General features: G+C 38.0%; 1 protein-coding gene across 2 annotated transcripts in view; it reads left to right on the top strand.

The window, feature by feature from the left end:
- Positions 1 to 13,080, top strand: part of CLGN (calmegin) — a 24,314-nt gene extending 11,234 nt beyond the window's left edge. For both annotated transcript variants that reach the window (XM_083520026.1, XM_083520025.1), the window contains 9 exons: positions 2,862 to 3,054; positions 4,404 to 4,593; positions 4,974 to 5,087; positions 6,171 to 6,327; positions 6,755 to 6,970; positions 8,642 to 8,761; positions 8,959 to 9,088; positions 11,071 to 11,183; positions 12,231 to 13,080. In XM_083520026.1, coding sequence (XP_083376152.1) covers positions 2,862 to 3,054; positions 4,404 to 4,593; positions 4,974 to 5,087; positions 6,171 to 6,327; positions 6,755 to 6,970; positions 8,642 to 8,761; positions 8,959 to 9,088; positions 11,071 to 11,183; positions 12,231 to 12,311 — 1,314 coding nt within the window. In that variant the 3' untranslated portion in view covers positions 12,312 to 13,080. The remainder of the gene's footprint in view (positions 1 to 2,861; positions 3,055 to 4,403; positions 4,594 to 4,973; positions 5,088 to 6,170; positions 6,328 to 6,754; positions 6,971 to 8,641; positions 8,762 to 8,958; positions 9,089 to 11,070; positions 11,184 to 12,230) is intronic.

The raw sequence follows: 13,080 nt of genomic DNA, 5'->3' as shown, positions 1-13,080 counted from the left end.
AAGATACCCAGCTCATAAATAATAGGTTAGGTATATTTTAATCTTTGTAAGTGATGTGCCTAATACAGTGGTACCTCGTGTTACGTACCGTCCCCCTTGCAAATGCTTCGGGTTACGCGCTGCGCTAACCCGGAAGTAGGTCTCCTTGTTGTGAAGTTTGCCCCAGTATGCGAGCGGAAGTCATGCTCCGGCGGCGCACACGCAGCAGGAGGCGCCATTAGCAAAAGTGTTATGAGTGGTTCCCAGTTATGAACGGACCTCTGGAACCAATTAAGTTCGTAACCGGAGATAGCACTGTATTCAGTAGTTCACACATATATGTGCACTCAGCGAATTAATATTGATGGGTCTTCATAAATTTCTTTTGTTGGAATATTGACTATGTATCAGTATTTTTATATTGCTCAACAACCCTATTCCTAGAACAAATTACAATGTGGACTATGGGCTCATCCACACGTCTTTTGTGCTGCATTTTCTGGGCACAGGTCCAGGATTTCTAGGTCCATGTCCATGGGGATTATTTTGTCACATGGACTTCACCAGGAAAACTCACTGTTTACCACTGAATTGAAACAAATGGCAGTTGGGATTTCTCTGGGTTGCTGTTTGTTCTGATTCAGCAGTAAACAGCAGGTTTTCCCATGAAAGCAGTGGGACCAAAACAAAAAACCACTCAGAGATGGACCTAGAAATCCCAGACCTGTGCCTAGAAAGCATAGCACAAAAGGAAGTGTGGATGAGGCCTGAAATTGAAATACAGTGGTACCTCATGTTACAAATGCTTCAGGTTACAAACTCCGCTAACCTGGAAGTAGTACTTCGGGTTGAGAACTTTGCCTCAGGATGAGAACAGAAATCATGCCATTCAGTGGCAGCGGGATACCCCATTAGCAAAAGCGTGCCTCAGGTTAAGAACAGTTTTGGGTTAAGGACGGACCTCCAGAACGAATTAAGTTTGTAACCTGAGGTACCATTGTATATATAAAAGAACGCTTAGCAAACTTAAAATACCACTGTCACAAAAGCAGCAAGATCATCTAAACTTGTTTCTTAAAAGCCTGGAAAAACAAGTAGGTTCTTGTCTGTCACCAAAAAAGACAATAAGGTACATGTTGGGCTACTTTACTGCATTTAAACTGCCTTTCCCCCAAGGAGCTCAAGACAGCTTACTTGGTTCTACTGCCCTCATTTTTTTTCCCTTGCAACAACTGTGTGAGCTAGGATAGGCTGAGAGACAACAATGTCAATCTGCCAAAAAATATTTTCCTGGGGAAAAGTGGCAAGACAAGCAGAAGTGTAGATGAGCCCTAAGTGTGGTTTTGAACTTGGATCTCTCCAGTCATACACTAACCACCACTACTTATCTTAGTCTAGAACAGCATTAGTAGAGAGAGAAAATAATTTGTTTAGTGACTGAAAATGCAGCAACGTATTCTTTTTCAAAAAACCACTCATATATTAACATTTCCTTCTTGTTTTTGTAACACAAGAAAGTCTTTAATAAAAACTTTTTTAAATGAAAAAACCACAGCTTATGTTTTGTCTTATTTATAATTGTTCAAGCCTAGTGAAGATTTGGGTTATTCAAATCTTTCCTTGGTGAACAAGAAAAAAATTGGACTTGCGGTTCCAGAATGATTAGAGTTCATGCTGCTTGGGTGGCTAGTTCTAAAGCTTTAGGAGCAGACCCAGTTATTCCCTTATGTATGTCAGAGCGGTTCTGCAAGCAAAATTCCTTGCTTGCAATAGGGCTGCTGATGAAGGGATGAGGATGGCAGTAGGAAACTCCTATGTAGCGAATGGAATGGAAAAAGGTCTGCCTGATTGTGCCCCAAGTATTGAAGCAACATCTCCATGACTATCTAATAATAAATATTGTAGTGGTGTTTCAATAAGGTGACATTATTTTAATGTGCTACCTAAGGTTGCAGTGTTAATTATATTTGGAAGTTCCAGTGGATGTTGAGGCATACTATCAGTCAAATTAGAGGAGGCTGTTTACTAGTTTAATAAGTAAGTAAAACAAATCTCCCCTGCCCCCTCTGGAGTGTTTTCATCTTGTCCTCACTGCATGACCACTGTCATTAATGGCAGCCTGTCTCTGGGAACCATTCAGGTCTAGAAAACGGACTGAGGTCTGAAGATGAAATTCTGAGAATTAAAGCAGAATAACCTCTGGTATGAAAAGTTATTTCCACGTACATAACAGATATAGTTCAGAGGCTAATGCACTGTACACAAACTGAGCCTCAATCCCATTATTTTAAATTGGAAGCAGCTTTGGGAGAAGTGTACCTTAGAGTAAAATAGTAGAGGTGGAAGAGTGCTTAAATCTTCTCCTGCTCAAAATTAAGGAACATGACATCTTCCCTTCTCCACCCTGTTTTCAAAATCATGTGTCTCTCTACTTTAAAATGGCTTTGGAGCTCATTTACACATATAGGTGTGTAACATATTAGCTATTTAAACATCTATTTATTTCCCTCTGCTGTCAGAGACTGTAACTTAGAGGGAGAATAAAATACCAAACTTCACATGAAAACTGCAGAAGGACCTTAGAGATACAAGGCTTGTCTTTATGCTGGATAGTCTAAATCCAGTTTAGTGCTTTTGATCTAATCCTGAATATTGGTTGGTTGGTTGGTTGGTTGGTTGGTTGGTTGGGCATACTTTTCCATATTGTTCTGTGAGGGAACTAAGGCATGGTTTATAACTGAGAGCAATATTTCTTCCATGTCATATGTAGTAATTTATGGCAAAGTAGGAAATAACCTAACTGCATGCCAAGTGCCAAAGTAATGGAGTGCTAAACTTTTTTGCTATATAAACTAAGAACAGTGTTCATTTTCATCCTACAGGAATACTTCCATGATAGAACATCTTACACAATTATGTTTGGGCCAGATAAATGTGGTGAAGATTACAAACTACATTTTATCTTCAGACATAAACATCCTAAAACTGGAGACTATGAAGAAAAACATGCTAAACGCCCTGATGTAGACTTGAAAAAGATCTTCACTGACAGGAAGACTCATCTATATACTCTTGGTATTCTTAAATTTTTAAGTTGTTTAGAAAAATAAGAACTGAAAACATTTTACAAAGCCAGTTATGTATATCCATATTTTAAAGATGCTTTTAAGCTGTCCTTTCTGGGAACCCCATATGGTGTAAGTAGGGGGTGTCACATGGCATACTGGGGCAGATTTGGATAATAAATGGAACTGGTCTTATAGCAGTTCAAATCAGGGAACTTCTATAACTTCTTTGCATCATTCCTAACTGCTGAAATTGGAAGATATTTCTAAAACTATTATACTAACAGTAGTTTTGTTTAGTCATGAAAGCAGTGAGGTTTATTCTGCTATTAAAGCAGAATTGATAACTTACTCTAACCATGTAAAAATTATTTTTAAATATGGATAGGAAATTAATCAGTTGAACTGTCATATCTTATCAATTAAGTGCCTATTACAGACTTGTAAATGAGATCCACATACAACCAATAATGCTCTTATTTAAGTGGCAGCCTTCATATTTTTTATTTTAATTCTAAACTTGCATCAAGGTATCAACCACAAAGGAAGTCCTGCATGTTCTAGGGTCCAGCACATTCATTTTCATTTAGAATGAATCAACTTCTTACCCACTCCTACAGAAGGCTTTTGCCCTCTCCCACAATTAAGCCACATGGCCATGTCCTGTAACTAGTTTGTACTTCCATAGGGTTTGGAAAAGGAGCATGAAGCAAATGCATATGAACAGTAATCCGAGTGGTAGTTAAGGCTGCTAATTAGCCAGAATTTTACTCTCGACAAGTTGCCAGAATTACTGCTTGTTAAATAGGCAAAACCAGTTCAGCTACTTGCATGTACGTTCAAGCTGTCAATGGCATAACTGTGGTATGGTGACTTTTTGTAACATTAGTTCCTGTGCATGTGTTATAAAAGCTGTGCCCTCCAGCAAACGGTGCTGCTCCATGCAGAACTGCCCTGTAGAAATTGATCCGTGTAGGTGGCTGGCATGGTGCATTTTTTTTGAGACTCCATATGTGCCATCCCCCTATTCCCAATATAAAGAGCAAAAGGGGCATCTAGGCATGGCATATTGAATCCTGCCTACTGCTTACCTTCACACAGCCACCCCATTTTCTCTAGTTCTTCTATTCCAGTCAGTCTCACTTCTACTTTTGGGAAAAACTTTTAGCTATATCCTATATTAAAACATCAGAAGAACTCTCTATGTTGTTCACTTCAAATACGAGGACGGTTTAGTTTAGAGTGTCTGAAATTCCTTTTAAAATGAAGTTTATTTATGAGAGGTTCTGGCAGTGCACAGATGAGAAACATGTAGCTCTCCAGATGTTACCTTTATATGTGTATTTTATTATATTTTAGTGCTGAAACCTGATGACACTTTTGAAGTGCTAATTGACCAGGCAGTGGTTGGCAAGGGAAGTCTCCTGGAGGATATGGTTCCACCTGTGAATCCCCCAAAAGAAATAGAAGATCCCAATGATAAGAAGCCTGAGGACTGGGATGAGAGAGCTAAAATTCCTGATCCTGAGGCTGTCAAGCCAGATGACTGGTAAAGAAAACCTACACTGTTCTCTTGCCCTTTCCCTCCTATTACCAAGTACATGGTATGCAAATTTTGTTGGGTTTGATTTTGACTTTATGTAATTGATCTTTGAGTTGCTAAGTTGGTAGCTGAAATACTAATTCTGATGGGGAATCATTCATAAAGTAGAAGGGAAACCTCCAAAATATTTCTGTATTGTAAATTTGAATTAGTTTTGTCACGTTGCACCTAACTACGTTTTTATTTTGAAGTTTTCAAAAACATAGACAGGTTTTGTCTCTGAAATAATGCACCCTTTAGTTCATGATTGGGAAGAACTTTACTAGGCTTTATCTATCATACTGTATTTTGTCCATCTCCTGGTAAAGTTGGTCTGTACTTTAAAGGAATGAAGATGAGCCTCCCAAAATAGAAGATCATGATGCTGTTAAACCTGAAGGTTGGCTTGATGATGAACCAGAATACATTCCAGATCCTAATGCAGAAAAACCAGAAGATTGGTAAGCTTTCTCTGCTTGTGGCAAAACTTTAGACAGGCTCTGATTTCTGTAGCAAATTAGACTGATAGGTCTAGATATTCTTATTCACGACTTGATTAGCTGTTTTGTTCTCCTGTGCTTTGGTTTATGAAGTAGTTTTCTATCTTTGCACTGTTTTTATATTTTCAAAATTAAATAATAATATGTAAGCTGACTTGAAGACTAAACAAAGGTGGGATAGAATTTTTTAAACACTGAATGTGTTAAAATGTTAATATTGATACATCAAACAGTTGTCCCTAACCTAACCAGTATGTGCTATTTCACTAGATTGTGTGCTAATTAGAGGCTAATTCTAGTCTGCAACTTCAAGGCCCGGATCTCAAAAGTATGTTTGCAACATCTGGTTTGAGTGTTCAGAAGCCATAGAATTGTAGAGTTGGAAGGGACCCTGAGGGTGATCTAGTCCACCCCCTGCAATGCAGGAATCTCAACTAAAACATCTGTGACAGATGGCCATCCAACCTCTTCTTAAAAACCTTCACCTCTCATGGGAATCTGTTCCACTCACAAACAGCTCTTACTGTCACTTATTTTCACATGGACCACAGTTTTTTCTTAGACAGGTAATCTGGGACTAGGTATAGATTTCACCTGCTTCCACTGTTGAACAACTCTTACCATCAGAACTTTCATCCTGATGTTTAATTTCTTTTCTTGTAACTTTAATCCATTGGTTTGGGTCCTACCCTCCATATGTATTTGTGGAGGTTAATAAATGTGTTGATGAGTGCCTTAAAAGCTGAAGCTTTTGACAGTTAGGAAATAACATTTGATTTTCAGGACCTAGACTGGTGCAAGATGTAGATCCACAAGAAAGGAGCGCATTTTCTTTGGCACTGTACTTGGAACCACATTTCAAGCTATCTGAAAATATAAGGGATTGTTTTGCTATTCTGTAGCCACATTTTTCAAAGAATGTTTGTTACATTGAAATCTAGGAGATGCTTTTTCTTCTAAGCTACTAGAAGTAGTTTGGTGATAGGAATAAAATACACTAATTTACAGGAGGAGTTTGAACAGACGTGTTGATCATTTGTACAGGGATGAAGAGATGGATGGTGAATGGGAAGCTCCACAGATTCCTAATCCAAAGTGTGAGACTGCACCAGGCTGTGGAGTATGGGTACGCCCCATGATGAGCAATCCAAATTATAAAGGAAAATGGAAACCACCTATGATAGAGAATCCTAATTATCAGGTAATACTTATTAGGTAGTTCCAGATACTTCAGAATGACATGTGTGTTAATAAAATACTTTGTTCTTTTCATCTTACTGATTTTTGCTGGATAAGTATAAATAGGGTTTAGTTTAGTTTTTTCTCTATCCATTAATCAGACTTAACAGGGTTGTTTTTTTAAGAGATGCTGGAAATACTTTCCTTTCTTAAACTGTAAACTAAAGTCAGTGACTCGAATAACCAATGGCAGTGGAAGCAAGTGTGTTGTGGAAGTGCCTATGCACTTTGAAGACCACAATCTTTTAACTGTGTTACCTGTTTTTAACAGATGTGGTATATTTAAGAAAATTCAATTATTTTTCAGAACTGAATCAACCTGCCTTGCTGGCCTGTTTAATACTAAATGTCTATTTTAATGTGGTATGTTTTTATTTTATCTCTTACAGGGAATCTGGAGTCCACAAAAAATCCCCAATCCTGATTATTTTGAAGATTCTCATCCTTTTCAAATGACTGCTGTTGGTGCTGTTGGCTTAGAGCTTTGGTCTATGACATCTGATATTTACTTTGATAACTTCATCATCTGCTCAGAAAAGGAAGTTGCTGATCGATGGGCAGCAGATGGATGGGGCTTTAAAAAATTGGTTGCAAGTGCTAATGAAGTAAGAATTTACTATATTTTGTTGTGCCCAAATACACAATGTTGCAAAAAAAGCTTTTTGTCTTAACCTTCCTATATTAGGATTGTTGTGAACCTGGAGGTGTTTGAAATACTTGTAAATATTTTTTACAAACCAGAATGACCTCATATGCAATGAAATTATTAACGGTTATGGGTTCAGTTGTCCCAGGGTGTTTCATCTCTTTACCTCCTTCTCAATTCATTAAATTATATTTAACTTAAAATATTAATCGTCCAATTCACTCCTATTGAAAGTAAAGGCAAATGAAATTCCCAAACTAACTGGTGTCCATTCTGTCCCCAGGAACTTACCCAAATAGAGTAGGAAAAACACTACCATGTTGTTTCATTCCATGTCATTGTATCATCAATCCATGTCATTGTATCACTTCCAAGAGCATATTGTGTGGTTATACCACTTCTGTTTTTCCTTTGGTACAAAATATAACCTACAAAGGACTGCAGGGAACCATTGGACCCTGGATGTAAATGTTACCTTCATTCTTTTCCAAGTTGATTTTATGTTGACACAGGAGCTGACACTCATAACGCAAACTTGCAACTGTGATTTCAGGCAAGAGAGAACTATGTCCCCCCCCCAATGTTGTTGGACTCTTTCCCCATCAACTCCAACAAGAATGGGCAGTGGTCAGGAATGATGGGAGTTGCAGTCCCAAAATCTGGAGAGTCATGGGTTCCCCATCGCTGACAATATGGGCATTTGGAATTTTTTTTCTTTTTTATCTTATGGTAAAATACTATGATGTTTGTGATAGGCCACATTTTTAGAACAATACAGTGATACCTCGGGTTACAGATGCTTCAGGTTACAGATGCTTCAGGTTACAGACTCCGCTAACCCAGAAATAGTACCTCGGGTTAAGAACTTTGCTTCAGGATAAGAGCAGAAATCGTGTGGTGGCGGCGTGGCGGCAGCGGGAGGTCCCATTAGCTAAAGTGGTGCTTCAGGTTAAGGACAGTTTCAGATTAAGAACGGACCTCCAGAACGAATTAAGTTCTTAACCCAAGGTACCACTGTATCAATACCCCCCCCCCCCGAGTTAAACTAAAGTAATTTTGCAGTCAGTCATTATTTCTATTTCCAGCCAGAACTTTAAAGGGGTCTTTTCAACCATAATAGCGGATTTTGGCAGGGTCAAATATAGAAAAGGAAGCCCTAAAACAATAATTTTCAAAGGTTGAGTCATAATGTCATAGCTTAACACTTAATGGTTGTGGATATTTTGTGGTTTAATTTACTGTTTGTATGAAAAATGTAAAACCCCCAATAACTTAATAAAAGTACATGATAGAACTGTGAAGATGCCCATGCTAGAAACCTGCTCACATGCTCCATTATCTGCCTTATGTGGTGTTCCCTCTGTTAGCTCCCTTGACTGTGTTTGTGGGTATGTTTTACGGTAGTCACATGACATTCAGTTTGGCTACTTCCAGCTAAGGCTCTTAGTGCAGTGTAGTTACTCAGGGCTGTTTGCAGATCTCCAGGGCCCTGAACAGCTTCTTTTCTCTATGTCCCCTCACCTGTTAGTTTCCTTCCTTTGTCGCTGTTTCCTTCATGCTGTTTCGGAAAAATATCTTATGGCAAGCCTTGGCAAGCTCTATAATGTGTGTTTTCTTTTCTTCCATCCAGCCTGGTATGTTTAGTCAGCTGGTGACTGCTGCGGAAGAACGTCCATGGCTTTGGGTTATTTACATCTTGACATTAGCACTACCTATAGGATTGGGTGTACTATTCTGCTGGCCATCCAAGGTACAGGAGAAACTAATCTGATATCCTCTTTTTTTTTGCATGATGCTTAATGTGCTTTCTATCAAAATATTTTTTCATTCAAAAAATCCATTGGGGTGAGAGGGAAGATGAAGTTGGCAGACTTGCCTCAGTGGTGGGTGGGTGTTAAAAAAAGGGGGGCTATCAGCTTTTTTTGCATGATTGTCCTTCTATTTTAGAAAATAGATGAAGATATGGACTACAAAAAAACTGATATAGCCAAGCCACTTACAAAAGGAGGACTAGAACAAGAGGTACAAAGGAAAGATGAAGACCTAGACAAACCAAATGAAAATGGTGGTGAAGACGGTAAGGGATTTTAGCCATACCTATTTAAAAAACTGTAGTAATCAATGCTGAAAAATGGTAGCTAAATAAAAAAAAAAAGCAACAATGCATTTCATAGCACTTTGTTTTGCTGCCTGAAATTGCTGCTTATACTTTACAGCACTCAAGATAAGTGTATTTTTCTTTCAGCAAAATCAAAATTGTGTAGTTGTGTCTTGTAGCTAACTGCTTTCTTAGTTAGTTCTTTCCTGCATTCCAGACTCTTGGAATTGAATATTCTGTGTTTTTTCTCCCTAATCATATGACACAATTTATTTTCATATTTGGGAGTATTTTAGCTCTTTGCTTGATTTTTTAAAATTTTTTAATTCTTTGCTTATAAATTGCAGAATGATAGCTTGCTCTCTTAATAGCAATTTGTCATACCAATATTTAAATTGGTCAGCTAAAGCATATGTCAACAACTACATTGGGGTAGGGAATTGCCAGTCAGACAGGTGTTGCTGGACTGCTGTTCCCATCATCCCTGAATATTGGCCATGCTGGCTGGGGCTGATACAATCTCTTCTTTTTGTCTTTGTTACATTTATACCCTTGCTTCCCATTTTGAGAAATGCCTAATACAACCTACTTTAGAATCCTCAAATAAATGTTGATTTTCATCTTAGTGACTAAATATTTCTCAACATCTAAGACACTAATGGCGTTTTTCCACTGAGGGCTTTGCAGTGAATCACAGGTACCTACCCCTGGTTCCAAGCAAACGAAACCCTGCTGCTGAAGCAGAACCTCAAATATTCTTTGTTTGCTTTCCTGTGACCTCTTTGCAATCCCATGTATGGAATTGTGAATGCACCGAGCATGGTATTGGGAACATGGGAGTGGAATTCTTGGAGGAGAATACAAATTATTTGGTCTGTCTTCTGTCTCCCTTTTAATGATTGGATCACTTTGTAAGTTTTATGCTGGAATTTCTAGCATCTTGTATAAAGAAACTGAGATGTTGAACTTCTACATATTTTGGAGATACTCTTTTTCTTTCACTACATTAAATTATGATTAAAAACATTTTTTCTACAGTGGTGCCCCGCAAGATGAATGCCTCGCAAGACGGAAAACTCGCTAGACGAAAGAGTTTTCCGTTTTGGAGGTGCTTCGCAAAACAAATCTCCTATGGGCTTGCTTCGCAAGACGAAAATGTCTTGCGAGTTCCCGCAGGGTTTTTTTTCCTCCCCCCCTTTTTCTAAGCCGCTAAGCCGCTTATCTGCTAAGCTGATAAGCCGCTAAAAGCCGCTAATAGCGCTAATCCGCTAATCCGTCAATGGGCTTGCTTTGCAAGACGAAAAAACCGCTAGACGAAGAGACTCACAGAACGGATTCTTTTCGTCTTGCGAGGCACCACTGTACTTGCTATAGGTGGAAATGGTGGTGGATAGAAATAGTAACACATTTCAGCAAGAACAACTCGAGAGAACTGGAGTATTTTCAACCCACAAAAATATAAAGATTTATCCCTATTTACTAAAGGGTGACAGCTGACCTCAGTCATACTCAGAGTAGACCCATTGGAATCAATGTCTATTTCAGTGGTTATGGGTGTGCTCTGAATATATGCTACTACCATTGGATGTTGCTGGAAAGGTGTTTGTTTGCTTTTCTGAATGTTACTGTTATTATTTTGTTAATTCAGAATGTTACCCAATAACATTCTTAATTTGAAAATGTATTGTAATTTAAACTCAACATTTTTCCTACGTCTTCATGAAAATGAGAGAGATACTTAGGTGCTTGTTAAGAATTCACATTGATCTATTCCAATAACTTGCCCATTATGGATACACAATTTGCAGCGCTGTGCAGCTCCATTGTTGACATGTTTCACCAACACAGGCCCTGTGGTTTCTTCTTATTGTTAAGGGTTTATCCAACCAGTATGCTCTTCTGTGCCATTGCTGTATTTTAGCCTTTAGAGAGCTAAACTGAATAACCAACTTGTGTCTTAGAATATGAAGGTGGTGAAGATGAAGAAGATTATGAGGAAGAAAATGAAGGTGGTGAAGGAAGTCAGGAGGAAGAAGTTAATAAATCTAATAAATCTGGCTCTGAAGAAGATGAGGTGAGCTTTCCAAGAATGAGATAATATACAAAGATTATTCCATGTTGCAGCTGTGTCAAAACGTGGGGTATAATGGCAACTTTCCCCCATGGTATTAATACAGGGCATTTTATTTTCAATCTTGTGGAACTCCTTCCCAACTGACATCACAAGCCCCTTCCCTGTTGAACTTCAGGCACTAGGTGAATACTTTGAATTTATTTAAGCAGGCATTTAAATTAGACTTTTCTGATTTCATTGATAATTTAATTGGGTTTTTAAAACTGTGTTAAGCAGTATATAAATTGTTGAAATAAACATAAAACAATAATACAGTGGAATATAGAATTGTTCTGGCTTGTGAGATCTTAATTGTCACTTCAGTGCTGAAATTCAAATATTTTCCCATATATTTAAGGCATCCTAAATTGTTTTGCTGGGTATTTGTGTAATTGTCATAGTCTCGTAATTTTGATTATTATTATTTTTAATACAAGCAGTTTGCTATTGATCTTATTTGGAGGTTACCATCTCTATATGGCATATTCTATCAGGTCAGAAATTGGGTTGAGGGCAGTGGCTTCAAACATGATCTCCAGCATCCATAGCTAGCCTCACAAGGCATTTGTGTGCAAGCATTCTAGGATAGTCATGTAGGAGTTCCTCAGAAGATAAATCAATTTGGAAAGGTTTTCATGCAGATACATTTGGGAGGCAAGCTTCAACTCCCCCCTCCCCCAATCTGGTTTATTTCAAGAAACTGACGCTTAGGAATATAGGTGTTAAGTTGTAAGAGAAACTGCATCCATAAACTCAAGTGTTCGTATTCCCATTTTATTATGTGAAGAAAGAACAAACATAAAAGCTAAAAACTGAGTACTTTGAGAAGCAAGCATGGGCCTGAATCTGAGCAAAATTAAGTTCCCTTAAGCCACTGAAATCAGTCAGCTTAATTGTGCTTAACTCCAGTGGATTCAACAGTTTAGACATTGTTTGGGTAGAGAATATGAACTGTATCATATTTTGGAAAGATGATTGCATCTCTCTCCCCATCCCCACCCCCTGCAGATGAAAGAAGCAGATGAAAGCACAGGATCTGGTGATGGGCCGGCAAAATTAGTGCGTAAAAGAAGAGTACGAAAGGACTAACTTGTTTCCACCTAGTATTGACAGGTCCAGGTTACAGAACATGGGCATGCAGTTTTCACTTGCCTAACAGCATGCAAGTTGTTGAGTCTTAAACCAAAAGACTGAACTCAGCTTAGACTCCTCTGTTTCCATTCTCCAGACCATCTTAATCTTGTCAGACTTTTCCTTTATTCTGAAGAAACGCTCCGACTTGTGAAGTTACCTGTTTCCTTTACTTCATAGAATAAAAAATGGTGATATGTCTAATTTATTGTAAATATTATTTGACGTTGTTTAGATAATAAATATTTGGAAATGATTCGGCTTCAAAATATTACCCTTTTTAAACCTCATGTAAATGGGATTTTCCAGCTTTAGCACAAATTACACTTTAGATAAAAGGCATGAACAGTAGATGCAACATCCACTTGGATGCCTTGAAAGAAGAGATGACTGCCAACTCTTTGCTGAGCTGAATGCAAGAACTGTTTTGGCTCTTTTTTTATATCAACCTTTTTTTTCCTTTACTGCAATGTCAACCTACAGTTTGTGCGTCACATGTTAGTTTGTGTTAGCAGTTGCTGCTGTTTTTGTTTTACAGAGAACTGCATTGTCATAATAGCATGCTTTACATTTAAATGCAAAAAATGTTAACTCTATTCAAGTACAATGGTGTACAAGAGAATTTTTCACATTTTTATAGTTTCATGTTTCAAGCCAGAATGGCATAACCCGTTTACAAAATATTTGCTAAGTGTATATTGCCTCCTGAATAAAACTTTTAATATAA

The sequence above is a fragment of the Podarcis liolepis genome (genome assembly GCF_965112155.1).
Source record: "Podarcis liolepis genome assembly, chromosome: 9".
In the NCBI taxonomy this organism is placed as follows: Eukaryota; Metazoa; Chordata; class Lepidosauria; order Squamata; family Lacertidae; genus Podarcis; species Podarcis liolepis.
Note: the sequence above shows the minus strand (reverse complement) of the source record. Positions and strands in the feature narration are given on the sequence as shown.